Source organism: Buteo buteo, chromosome 2 (genome assembly GCF_964188355.1).
Source record: "Buteo buteo chromosome 2, bButBut1.hap1.1, whole genome shotgun sequence".
In the NCBI taxonomy this organism is placed as follows: domain Eukaryota; kingdom Metazoa; phylum Chordata; class Aves; order Accipitriformes; family Accipitridae; genus Buteo; species Buteo buteo.
In genome coordinates, this window is record NC_134172.1 from 57,865,819 (window position 1) to 57,878,517 (window position 12,699).

General features: G+C 35.9%; 1 protein-coding gene across 8 annotated transcripts in view; it reads right to left on the reverse strand.

The window, feature by feature from the left end:
* Positions 1-12,699, reverse strand: part of UBP1 (upstream binding protein 1) — a 38,946-nt gene that overhangs the window by 8,726 nt on the left and 17,521 nt on the right. For 5 of the 8 annotated variants that reach the window (XR_012654229.1, XM_075056195.1, XM_075056228.1 and 2 more), the window contains exons 5-11: positions 12,520-12,626; positions 10,634-10,786; positions 10,370-10,480; positions 9,708-9,815; positions 2,438-2,541; positions 1,552-1,606; positions 1,276-1,369 (exon numbers count right to left, since the gene is read on the reverse strand). Coding sequence is in view for 7 of the 8 variants with exons in the window: in XM_075056195.1 (XP_074912296.1) it covers positions 1,276-1,369; positions 1,552-1,606; positions 2,438-2,541; positions 9,708-9,815; positions 10,370-10,480; positions 10,634-10,786; positions 12,520-12,626 (732 nt within the window). In the remaining variant the exon portion in view is untranslated. The remainder of the gene's footprint in view (positions 1-1,275; positions 1,370-1,551; positions 1,607-2,437; positions 2,542-9,707; positions 9,816-10,369; positions 10,481-10,633; positions 10,787-12,519; positions 12,627-12,699) is intronic. The other 3 variants (XM_075056205.1, XM_075056209.1, XM_075056206.1) reach the window with 3 other exon arrangements.

Consider the following 12,699-nt stretch of genomic DNA (forward strand, 5'->3'; position numbering starts at 1 on the left):
AAAATTTTAGTTACTTCTGCCCATATTGATGTCACCAGAACAATACATAATAATTTTTATCAACACCATGTTTCCATACTGTTTGCTGAGAAAGGCACTGCAAAATACTGGCTCGTACATTAGTGAGATTGCAGAACTTTCTTTCTCAGGGTTGGATGACACCCTCACAGCTTGTTCAGAGAGACTAAATGTGAGCTCATTTCTCAGAATTTGTATATCCTAGCAGAAAACAGTACGAATTTTAGGCAGAAAACATTAGGCAGCTGCAAACATAATTAAGTAGCTACAGAAAAGACAAAGCTTCGAGTCTTGCAGATTTCAACAATGCCACATTAGAGAATCTGTACTTTTGGGGCACTGCAATCCTTACTAGATTGAATTAGGGAAACATGATCTCAACCAGGGAAGATGCCTGATACAAAGGGAATTCTGGCAGAAGCATGAACTAAGCAAAGAGGCAGAGAGTAGGCATCATTCATCATATTCTCCCCATCATGTGTCACCAAAGAAAACTGAGAAGGAATTTTACTCATGGTGTGTACTGTGTCATCCCACCCTTTGCACAATTACATCGAAGATTAAAGAAGCAAACAGCAAAACACAGCCCCAGCTAGTGCATCTATTGCCATTTCGTGCTCCCATACACATAGTGGAAACTACACTGACAGACATTTAAGGAAGAGCAATCAGACATTCTGCTGAAATGAAAAAAATTAAGACAAATACACGTAGGTAAAGGAATTGTGTTGCATGGGACTGAAGCAGAGTTTGAAACAAAAAAGTATTTGCCATTTCTGTGAATAAGACAACTATTCACAGCTTCAGAGTTCTAAAGAATGAAAGCTTCGTATACTACAATTAAATCTAACTTCTACAAAAAGATCTAACATGGGGCAGATGTTAGCAATTTCTTGCACTTTGAGATCATTTCATGCTGGCTGCCGTCAGGAAACAGCAGAGCAAAATAGACAGCCTGCTGGTCTGACTCACCAAATTCACTCATTTTTCTCAAAGGACTTATCAAGGTCAAAGTGATTTTGCAAACTATGGTCAGGAAAAAATAACCTAGCTTCATTTTGGGGTCTTAGGGTGAATTTGTGCAAAACAAGCTATTAAAAAAAATGCCTTCCAATGCAAACTGAACAATTTAATAAACAATTTAGTAAATTACAATAAATATCAATGCCATATTGTTTTACGAGAATTATTTTTGCACACAAAACTTGCCGACTAACACAAAGAAAGACTCTAAATAAAAAAGTAAACCATAGATACCTGAGAAATTTGAAAAAAGCCTTGTATAGGTAGAGAATCTATGCTTGAGCAACCATTGCTGAGTTTCCTGGATTGTGGCTGAAGGATGAAGCTGCTGTAAGAAACAAGATTGGACATGATAATTTGGATATTAAAAAAAAAACCCAACCATTAAAAAAATCTCCCTCAGTTAAACACTTCCTCAGTACCTATTGTTATCAAGGTATGTATAAATCAAATATTCTGACACAAATATACAGGTATGGCCACGATCAATACCAGAAAGCAAACACTCACATCTCCAGACCCTTGAGAGGTTCCATCTCCTTGATGATTTGGGGAGGAAGAATTGCTACGATAAAAAAAACCAACCAAACAAAAGTATTACTAGGATTTTATTAAGCAAAATATTTAAGCATTGCTGAAAAATAACTTGAAATTCTCAAAAGAATAAATATAACCTTTGAAAGACAAATTAAATGCTGCATAGAGTGAAACTTAAGTTAAACTCAAGAGAAAGATCATCACACTTCAATATGCAAGTGATCTGGTTTCTGTTCTGTATATTCTTTATCAGCTGGAGAAGCAGCTTTACCAATACTGACGGGAGGTCATATGGCCACTTAACTGTCTTAAAGGGTGACTGAGGAAGAGGTAGTAAAATACAAGGCAGGCAAACCTAAAGTATATAGACCAGACAATACCACTGTAAATCATTCCTTGATCACCCAAGTTTGATTACAGTAGTTTACTTAATGCCTCAATATAAAATGTTTTTACCAATACAATTTCTGTTGAAAAGCTTGTGAAGATTATTGTTGGTCTTTTTTCTTGCAAATTACATGAACTGTTTACGAGGGGAACGAAGACTGTTCTTACTGAAAAAGGCTAAATAGTTTCCATAGACAAGGACTAAATTGGAATGGTTAAAAGGTAAAGTATTTGCTATACGATAAAGGACAAGAGGAAAAGTTTTCAACAACGTATAGTAAGAGAAGCAGAAGTAATTACATTATAATTGAATCACATGATGTAAATGTCAAACTCTAAAATAAATATATAGGTCAAAACATCTCTCTTTCCCCAGTGGAACCAGAAAACAGTTGCATTTACTCAGAAAACACCTCTATATAAGCCTGATTTTTAAATGTTACCTTTAATTAGGTACAGAAAAGAAACCTACCTGTCTGGGACACTGTAGGTATTATGTTGAGCAGAGGTAAAAGTTGGAGCAGGAGTAGGACTGTTGTTTACAAATGTTGTAGGAGTATCAGGCCAGGGTGAGCACTGAAGATAAAGAATTAAAACTTAAGGTTCTCTTGACAATATGTTTTTTACTCTGATGCACACTTGTTTCATTTAAAGCCAGGGTTTTATCCACAGAGAATTTTGATTTGTAATTCCAAATAAAGATTCCCTCCATCCCACACATTACATGCAGATACTCCAGGTAAAAATCAGTTCTGTTTTATCTTGTTCTTTCATGAAGACTCCTATTTATACTGTCTTCTGTTAACGAAATGAAGGTATTAGTGGTGGAACTGACAGAAGACCTGTACAGATTACTGAGTTTAAAACCAACCAACCAACCCACCCCAAACCATCTGCTGAAAAAACTTCTTTCATTCTAAAAGGGATGAAAGGGTTGTTTAAACTGCAGGTATCATGACTTGACAACAGGTGTTCAGCAATAGTAAGTAAAACTATGAAGCTGCATTTCACCTTGCAGATAAATTTAATCTATCTGCCCTGACGGCAATTAAGTACAAATGGCATTTTCAGTAGAAATTTTGTGAATTGAAAATTTTTATTAATTTACTGCAGGACTAAAATGATGCTTACATGTACTGCTTTCTCTAAACTGCTTAGTAAACTGGAATTTTATACACAAATTTAAGTCATCACAGGTGTATGATGAGCTAGCTGTCCAATTCAGTCAGTCTTTTTGGGATTTTTTTTTTTTAAACCATCATGATAAAGCCCTTAAAAACAAGACTAGCTTTTAGTGTTTCCAATACCATTGCAAATCCAGTATTTTAAAGAAAAACAAAAACCAAGCAGATTTTGGTATGTTCAAAGACAGACAGACAGGATTAAAACAAGCAAGTTGTCCAAGACAAAGTAAGCTAAGACCATGCCTGTTAAAACAACAAAGATTTCCAATATACTTATCATGCACCAGCTAAATACCCTGTAAGGAAATTTCCAGAGTTGTATCATAACCCTGGGGTGGAGGGTGGGGTGGAGAAGGAGGGAGGGGAACAAGTATGACCTAGTAGTAACAGAAACATGTTTCAACTATTTTGTGTTGAAAGACCCTTTCGCTATCTGGGGGAAACAGTAAATGACTGCAATACCAGCTGAAATCTTCTGTAAAACAGTTAACAACACTTCTGTGCTGGACTCCAGTCTTCACTCGTCAGAGTAAGATTGCAAGTTCCTCAGCATGGTGCATATAATTTAAAAAAAAAAAAGTTTTGCATGCCAATAGCTTAAAAATGGGGAAATTCTTCATCTGTCCGAGATCTAATTCAGATCAGCATTTTCACTAGCCGCTGTGTACACACTGCCTTTGATTACATAGGCTACAAACAGTGCCATCCACAAAAAACATGCTCTTCTTTGACCTTCTAGCATTACCCACTCTTCCTCCTATTCTGTATATTCCCATCTGTTGTTTCTCTGCTCAAGCTCATTTTAACATTAATCTCAAAGATGTTACATTACAATAGGTAGTTAAAATTGGCGTTCATTCCCCAATTACGTGGTCCAAAGCCATACTTTTAAAATAAAAGCTCAACATAATAATGTTAACTTTGTTTTTCCGAAATACTTTGCAAGCGTAATTAATTTTCTTTAATTTTCTGACATTCTCTCCCTAAATTTTAAATGCAAGGTGTTTATCTGGACACACAGATACAAGCTGTACATCCTCAGCCACTCCTCCATTACAAGATTCTTTTCAGCATATATTTAAATTCAGGGGCAGGGGAGAATGCATTGGTGTTGGAGAACAGCTTTTGAGACCTTCCCAAGGCATGTACTGCAGTTAATGTTTCTGTCCTTTAAACCCAGCTGAAGTTGTTCACAACAAAACTCTGAGTTTAAATGCAGGAAGAAGCACATTTGAGATATTTAGAAAAAGAAAATCCCAACCCAAAACATGTAGCCTTTCTCCTCCTAGACACACACTTTCCTACCTTGCCTCTTCTTCCAGCAGAAATGTTACTAACTATCCACTGAGACTGAATCAGTTGGTTAAAAAAAACAAAAAACAAAAAACAAAACCAGAAAGGGAAGAAAAAAGGTAGTAGTATTAGTAATTATACTACTACTGCAACATGCCTATTAGCTCAGTTCTCCTTTCTTCTGTCTTATAGGTTGTGGAGGGAAAAAAAGAGTATTTGAACACTGAGATACTTAATTCTGAAAGGTTCAAGGAACAAGAAAGCCTAGCATTACAAGAAAAAAAGAAAAAAAAAGAAAAAAAAACGGCAACAGAATATATTCTTCCAGCATCTTCTCGCAATTAACCCGAGCTGCTTATGCTTTTGGAATCACTCACATGCACAACTGTCCCTCACTTTGCAAACCCATCAGGTTCAAAAACAGGATTGGACAAATGCCTGGGCATCAAATCCATTAACACTAAAAAGACTAAGCAGGGATGTTCTTTCTAACATCCTGCGGGACAATTCTGGACACTGCAGGGTTATGAGGAGAAGGGATCACAGAAAGCGGCACGGCTTCCCTGAAACAGTGCGAGCAGTTGCCACTGCAGGGGACAGAGCACTGGACTTTACAGACTTGTGGTCTGATAATCGGGATATTTCTTATATTCTTAAGCCCAAAACTGAGTTAACCAAAGGACATTTGGCAAGCTAATGATTCTAATACAGAAGTCCCTGGCCACTGGACGTAAACTTAGAAAAATGTCACTCTGTCACAAGGAAGTATCCAACTCTGTAAAAAGCCATCACAGAGAAGAAAAAAAGATTGGCATTATATCTTTACCTGTAATGAACAATGAATATATACTGGTAAATTTTCAAATAAGTTGTTTTTGAGGTCTCAAGACTAACTGCCCTCCGTTACTAGTGCACTGATACAATACTACCAATACAACTGTACTCCGGAAATTATGCCTTAATTTCCAAACACCGATTAATTCTTGAAAAGAAGAAAATTTATTTTGGTTTCAGATCTTTAACATTCTTCTGCATAGGCTGTGAATAAAGTTATAAAGCGTTGACCAATGGTTTTACTGAGTTAAAAAGGAAGATAGGAAATTTTTCTAAGTATGACTTTTCAGACTCGGGATATTTAGCCTTTAAGCTCAGAATGTTCCTAACATCTGAAGAATTGCAAAAACTCAAGTTATCTTAAGCCACTGTTTAATGTCATTTCCCTTCCTACTTCCAATCTACCTGACTCTGCCCAAATTCATGCTTTACAACAGAGTAAAACTGAATATTGGCGAAGAACTCCATACTATACTCAAATACCAAATCAACATGAAAACAAAATGTACGTTCTCCAAATTAGGCTTATTATATTTGGGGACACAGCATCATCTTTAGACAACAGGGCAGCAATTTTATTACACATGGGACAGAGCTTTTTCAAGGAACCTATAAAATACAGGGTTCTTGCCCCCAACAACAACAGTTGTTGTTGGCAAAAGCAAAAAACTTCTCCTCATATGGACTTAATTATTCTGAATGCAGAAGTAAAGAAGTTATTCCCAACATGTGAAGTCACCCACATTACATATCCTGTATGCTACTGATACTACTATATGAAGTATAGATAGATAGATGTAAGGAAAAACAAATTAAAGAAGTACTATAGGCTTATGTTACTAAAATAGTTTTGCTCCAGCCCCACTTTCTGACTCTCATAGCCTCCAGAAGGTTTTATACTCTAAATTTAAGCCACTTAAATATTTTCTGTAACTTCTGCACCAATCTTTCACATCCAAAACTTAATGTTCTGATTTATTTCAAGGCCTATACTTGGAAGTCTTCTAACTTCCATGTGCCCTATAATCAGTTCTATCTGCCAAAAAATGACCACTTGACTAAGTTTACTCAAATTGTAGCTTTATATAGTCTAGCTTGTGACATACAATATATACTAAACCAAAAATCAACCAAGATACTGCAGACAGAAAAAAGTGCAAAGACCCAACTATCACAGCACAAACTTGCCCACTTTTTCAAATTAAAAGCAGGGGAAACAATCTGGTGGGGGTTTTTTTCCTCTTCTGCCTTAGATAAGCTCTAGTTTCAATATTTCAATTTGGAAGAGAGGAAAAAATAAAGTACTTCCTTCATAAAATGGCCCCTGGATGAAGGTCACCTGTACATAAACATCCACTGATGTCCAGAAGGCAGTGTTAAGTTTGTAGCCTTTTACCTCTACAGAAAAAAAATCAATGCTCCATAGCACCAGAGAAAGTCTTAACAAGTAGTTAACTATGCATCTGTCTGTCTGGAAAATGCTGAGATAAATACTGCAGAAATTGCAGTGAATGCACCGAATTTTGAAACATCAGATGAATAAAAATGAATAATGGAAAAGTATCTAGAGGGTATTCTTATGAAAATGAATGAGAAGGAAAAGGTGGGTGAGGGTAATTAGAAAAAAAATTCTCTGTGTCTTCAGAAAGGATAGGAGAAGAGCAGAGCAAGAATGACCATTCAGAAAGGAAGGTTCACCAAACTCCTTGTATTGTGTTAGAATCCCATACGAATTAAATTGGAAAGAAAAGATATTAGATTCAATGTTTCCTGAAGGAAGCACAGTAAGAAACCAATCTGTCCAAATCAGCTTGTGGCTGAGCTGGAAGAAATCATATGGGGTGGGGGAAGAAACAAAATTAGCAATACCCAGCAAATAGAACAGCAGAATCTTGGAGGGAAAAAATGAAAAAGCAAGGAATAAAAAAGCCTATATAATAGGTTAGGTGTAGGAGGAAGATAACAATACCCAGCTTTAAAAAGGATGAGAACTATAGATTGGATCAACCTAAATTTCTGGAATTCAAGAAAATATAACAAAAACCTATTTCTCAGCATCTAGGAAGCTGCACTGGCTATGTAACAGCCAACACTCTCAACTTTGTCATGAAAAACACACTCCAAACAATCCTGTTTTCCTTCTGTAACGGAACCACAGTTCCTAGGACACGTGAAGTACAAGATTCACCATATATAAAGACCTAGTATGTAGAACAGTGTCAATTCTCATACTTAAAAGTAGGTCTTTAGTTTTTGTGTCTAAGCCTCTCTGTGATGGCTGTACTGTACATATGGTACATTTGATCTGCACATATGAACAGCCAATCCGTCTGATGGCTATGTTTGGGAGGACAGATTTGCAAGGACAGAATTGCTCTAAGTAGAAACATGCATCATCCCCAGTCCATATTTACACGGCCCACAAAAATAAGCCTGTCTGGTGACAAGAGAAAAAGGCTGATGAGTTGGCCTTCAAGCTGTAGATCAGACATCCCTTTTCTAGATCAAGCAAACAATTTGTACACTCAGCTTACATAGTTAAAAGTAGTACTTAATGAGTCTTTAGTGACTACCAAGGTTTCACTATGAATACAGCAAAAATAGTGTTTCATGGTATTTTTTATGGGCTTAGTGATTTCTAATAATTTGCTAATTATAAAGATCATTGTCATGATGGAACAAGTTATGTGTTAAATCTCCAGATGATACCAAGTTAGCAATGCTGAAAGCATTTCATCTTACAGGAATAAAACTCAAAATGGTCTCAACAAACTGACCAAATGATCTCAAGACAGAATTGTATTAAAGGCAAATGCAAAACAGGAGTAGTCAGCAGCACAATTAAGAGAAGTGGAAAGCAGTACATAGCTGTTATTCCAAAATAGTGTGTGGGTCATCCTTCACCCCAAGCAAGAATTGAAGAAACCAACACACACACACACACACACACACTCCTTCATGTCCTTTGTGAAAGGCACTAGTACTACCTGTCCTACCTCAATTTTTCTTCACTACAATTAAGGTAACGCTGCCATTCATAGAAGCTTAGTATTCCAAAAGATTGTTAAGTTAAGAACAGGTTAGACAACTTTCAGTTATCATTTGGCTACAGTGTGTCCTACTCCGGGCAAGGGATTTGTCATATATTTTAAAAATACCTTTTTCTATTATTCTTCCTATAAGCAATAATCATTCAATGAAGTACTTACAACAACAGAAAGAGAAGGGGGGGGGGGGGGGGGGTCATGCAGAAAGTAGAAATCCCTCCAAGGACCAGCTTCAAAAGATGCTTCAGTTGTGCTTTATAAGGGAAAGTGATAAAATCCTGTTTTCTCTTGTACCTCCCATCCCCAAGCAGGGCCATTTGGAACAAATTAAAGAATGTCTGCATTGCCAAAAATTGCTAAAGGTGCATCTTAAAAGAAAGAAAAAAACCCCAACAAACAAGAATAATAGTAGGTAAATTTAGACAGCTCAGTGCTTACAATAGTTTTGGGGGGGTAAAAAAAATCCTCAGAAGAACCCATCTTTCTTAATATTGCTTGTTCCCTCCTGCCCAGTTCCACGGTTTATAAACAAGAGGCATACACTGAAGTACTTCATAACCTAAACCTTATACGTCACTTTCACAGATCATAAATACAAACTCAATAATGTCTGAGGGACAATGTCTACTGGGAAAGAGCTGTCAACACAATACGCCTGTTCAAAGAACAGTCAAATAATTGTCTTCCACAGTCACATCATTAATTGACATTTAAACTTGCCAAATGGAAGACGCAGGATTGTTTCTCATCTGAAAAATGTAACGTCTCAATGATATTCACCTTAAGAAACGGCATTTAAGAAATCTAAAATGCTAACCCTTGACAGAAAGAGTGCGCAGGATATACATTAGATTCATTTTGGGGGCATATACAGGGGTTAGTGTACATGTATAATGAAGATGTGCTGACTCTTCTGAACTGCGTGAAAGCTGCTTGGAGTACAATATGTAGATGGCTGAAGGAAAAATCAGTACCTAACGATCAACAATCTGCAACACTACATGGCGTTTTAAAAATACTGATGTACATGGAAACTTATATTGAATATAAGTACAAATACGGAACAAAACACTGAATTTCACTGTTCTTACTTCCACTAGTTACACACATACAGGAAAGCAAAAGGCTACTTCATTTAAAGTCGCATAAATGGAAAGCTCTTGACTTTTAAAAGTTACACAGTCCCTCTGCAACAGTTTAAGTGTTAGATTTAGGAAGGATTCCTTTGCTGAAAACAAACATGGAGTAATTGGTATACATAAAAGTGAATACAATTAAGACACAGCAATCAAAATATTTTTACTTTATATAATGGAAGTTTCTCCTATATCTAACACTGCACAAGGTATCTTGCACAATGAAAAGGTAAGCAGAAGTCCCTTACACTGCCTCGCTTTGCCAGAGAATCACCGTAGTCTGCTGGCAAAGTCCGCTTGCTGGACTTTTTCTGCTCATGTTCAACTGCATCTTCAATTATAGGCTCAAGCCTCATCTGGACAAACACCAAAGATTTGGATCAATTTCTTTTCATTATACAGTGAGGAAAGATCTAAAAGCCTTGTAAAAACTTCTGAAATCTTTAGAAAACTGCATAGAACTCACTGATGTTTAAATAAAAAGGAAATGCAAAAACCTACTGAGGCTCTGGCCTTAAATTCAGTAATCTCCAAAAAATAGACTCTGAAGCTCTTATTTGGCACATAATTAAATTCTAGGTTCCCCCCTCTTTTTTTTTTCTTTTTTCTGTTCAGCTGCAACGTTTTTAGATCTGTATGAAAAGACTTGCTCTAGGGTTCAGTACAGTCAGTCAAACAGTGTTCAATCTTAGTGTGTTTTAATACAAGCATCTATGGAGTATCTAAATGAAAGCTTACTAAACAAAATCTTAAAATTTAATGTTGCTGTTCACTGGACAGGTTTGTCAAATAAAAAGCTTATCTTTGCATAGAACTAATTCTTCCCCAACCCTTCCAAGACTGCAGCTAAGTAAGATGCTGTACCTATGTATTTTCTCCTCAGTCAGCAGATGCAATTCTATTTTGTTACCTCTGTAAGAACTGTGGTGTCATATGAAGGCTGATATTTTTCTTTTTCATGTGCAGTTCGCTTTTCCATCTTTTCTCTGTCTGTTTTCTGTTTCCTGTCTGCTCCTTTTGGCTAAAAATGAACAGTTACATGAACAAGAACGCAAGTGGAAAATGGTTTTATAATTGAAATCTGATCTGAGAAGTCAAGCAGTAATATAAAGATGTCCCCCATCTTTATAAGAGCTTCTGAGAGACTTATTAAGGTTCTGTTTTCTACTGTTACCTTAAAAACTTTGATTTGACAACTGGCTGAATGCAGATGATCTGTATATTCTCCATTTTCAGTCTGTTTAAAAGTGTCAACCTGAATCCTAAAAGGAACTCCTTTCTCTCCTCCATGTTTACGAGGGGTAAATTCAGTGCTGATACAATGTACCTGAAAAAAAAAAAAAAAAAAAAGGACCCTCAGAAGTATTCTAGACATGAATTGTATTATGTGTTACCAACATCATATAAATTTTCTAAGGATAAGTAACAAATTACCCAGCCTGAGGACCAATCTGCATAAACTAACATTTCATTCCTTTTCATGCCCACATGTAAATGAAGCCAGAAACATTACACTTGAGCTGACAGGGAAGAGGGGAAACAAGTGAGTGTGTCATCAAAACTCTCCAAAAAGCAGAAGTCATTATAGATTTTTATTAAATGAGAACTTGCTGGATCTTAAGAAAAATGTATGTGGATGACAACTATATCTATCATGAATATAGCAAAAATTTTTTCAAGATACTATTGTCCAATGCATTCTAGCTAGAATAAACTTCAGAGTTACTTGGAACAAATATTACCAAAGCTATAGAAGGTCACTGACTGGAAGAGTTTTTTAATCTCATGTGAAACCAGGGTATTTTCAAATATGCCCAACTTCCTATAAAAGTCAGCAGACTTTTTAATCAGCATGTAATTGCCTCAAGTGCTACATCAGAATGAAGACTGGGTTTATAAGCTAGAAATACCCCTGAAAGATATCTAAGGAGAAAATCAGCATAACAGAAAGAGTTATGATGAATTTCACTGGACAGTGCTCCCAATTTTTTTTGCTTCCTCATGGAATTTTAAGCAAGCTGAGCACCATGGACACCTTTTATTCTCAATGACTACAATACTATCTTTTTATTTCCTATGGCCATCAACAACAGACAACCATAGACTAGAAATTGAAGCGTTAAGTGTGTAATCAGTGCCACTATGCTGTGTTCTCTAGCCTTTAGAATAAGTGATCTACACTTGCATAATAAGAATCAGTTCCATTTTCAGTCAGTCTGTTATCACTTCTTCTAAGGAAGTACATAAACAAAAATATTCAATAGTTTATCTCACTCTTCCTCAAGGAGACTACATTTTGGTAATTATGTAATTCTTACTAGAAAAAATGCCTTTGATTGTACAAGATCAAAGTTAATATACTGACAATATGGAATTTAACCTATTTTGGCAGCCTCAGTAAGAAACACTGCTACCTCAAACTTTGTACCTATACCTTTTTATTTTATAATAAAAACAGATCTGAGACAAAAGTAAGCTAAAAATTCCAATGCAAAACTGAACATTCTATCTAAATAATTTCCAGAGAAAGCATGATCAATTGCCCTGAGTATCAAATACATAAATAATAAAAATCCTACTACAAGGAAGCCTATTGACATAGTAAGAAACACCTTTGAATATCTGATTTAAAACCCTCTTTGTAGCACATAATTTTTCATTTTGTATCCTCAAGCCAAGCCTCTGCTGAAGCTCACCACTAGAAGAGTGGGCCTCTCAACTAAAAAAAGAAAAAGTAGTAGTGACAGTTATTTAGAGGGATATAAATTAATTCTAATAGTCCGTATCACTAAATATTTTAACCATGACAGCCTTCTTCAAAGAGCTTTTTGAAAGCCTTTTATTTAAATTGTTTTTAAAAGATGCTTTTATAAACCCAAATCAAGTTGAAAAATCTAACCAGGGACCATTATAGAACTATGAACCTGTGTTTTTTACAAAGCTGGTGTTTAATGGCTTTCCCACAAATAAGAAACCAAGAAGCTTCATAGTGCAACTATACTACTGTTTGTGACCTGAAAGGCACCAAACACAGACATTCAGTCAAGTAAAGTTTCAAACCTGAATAAAAGCAGATGTACATTTTGTTGGATCCCACAAAAATTCAACTGCATTGAGCTGGCTTGGATTTGTCTTGATATCAATGACTCCAACAGACATTGGAATATCTATTAAAATAAGTAGTATATATTTCAAAATAATCATATTCCAAGAAAACACTACAAATAAATTTTAATATAA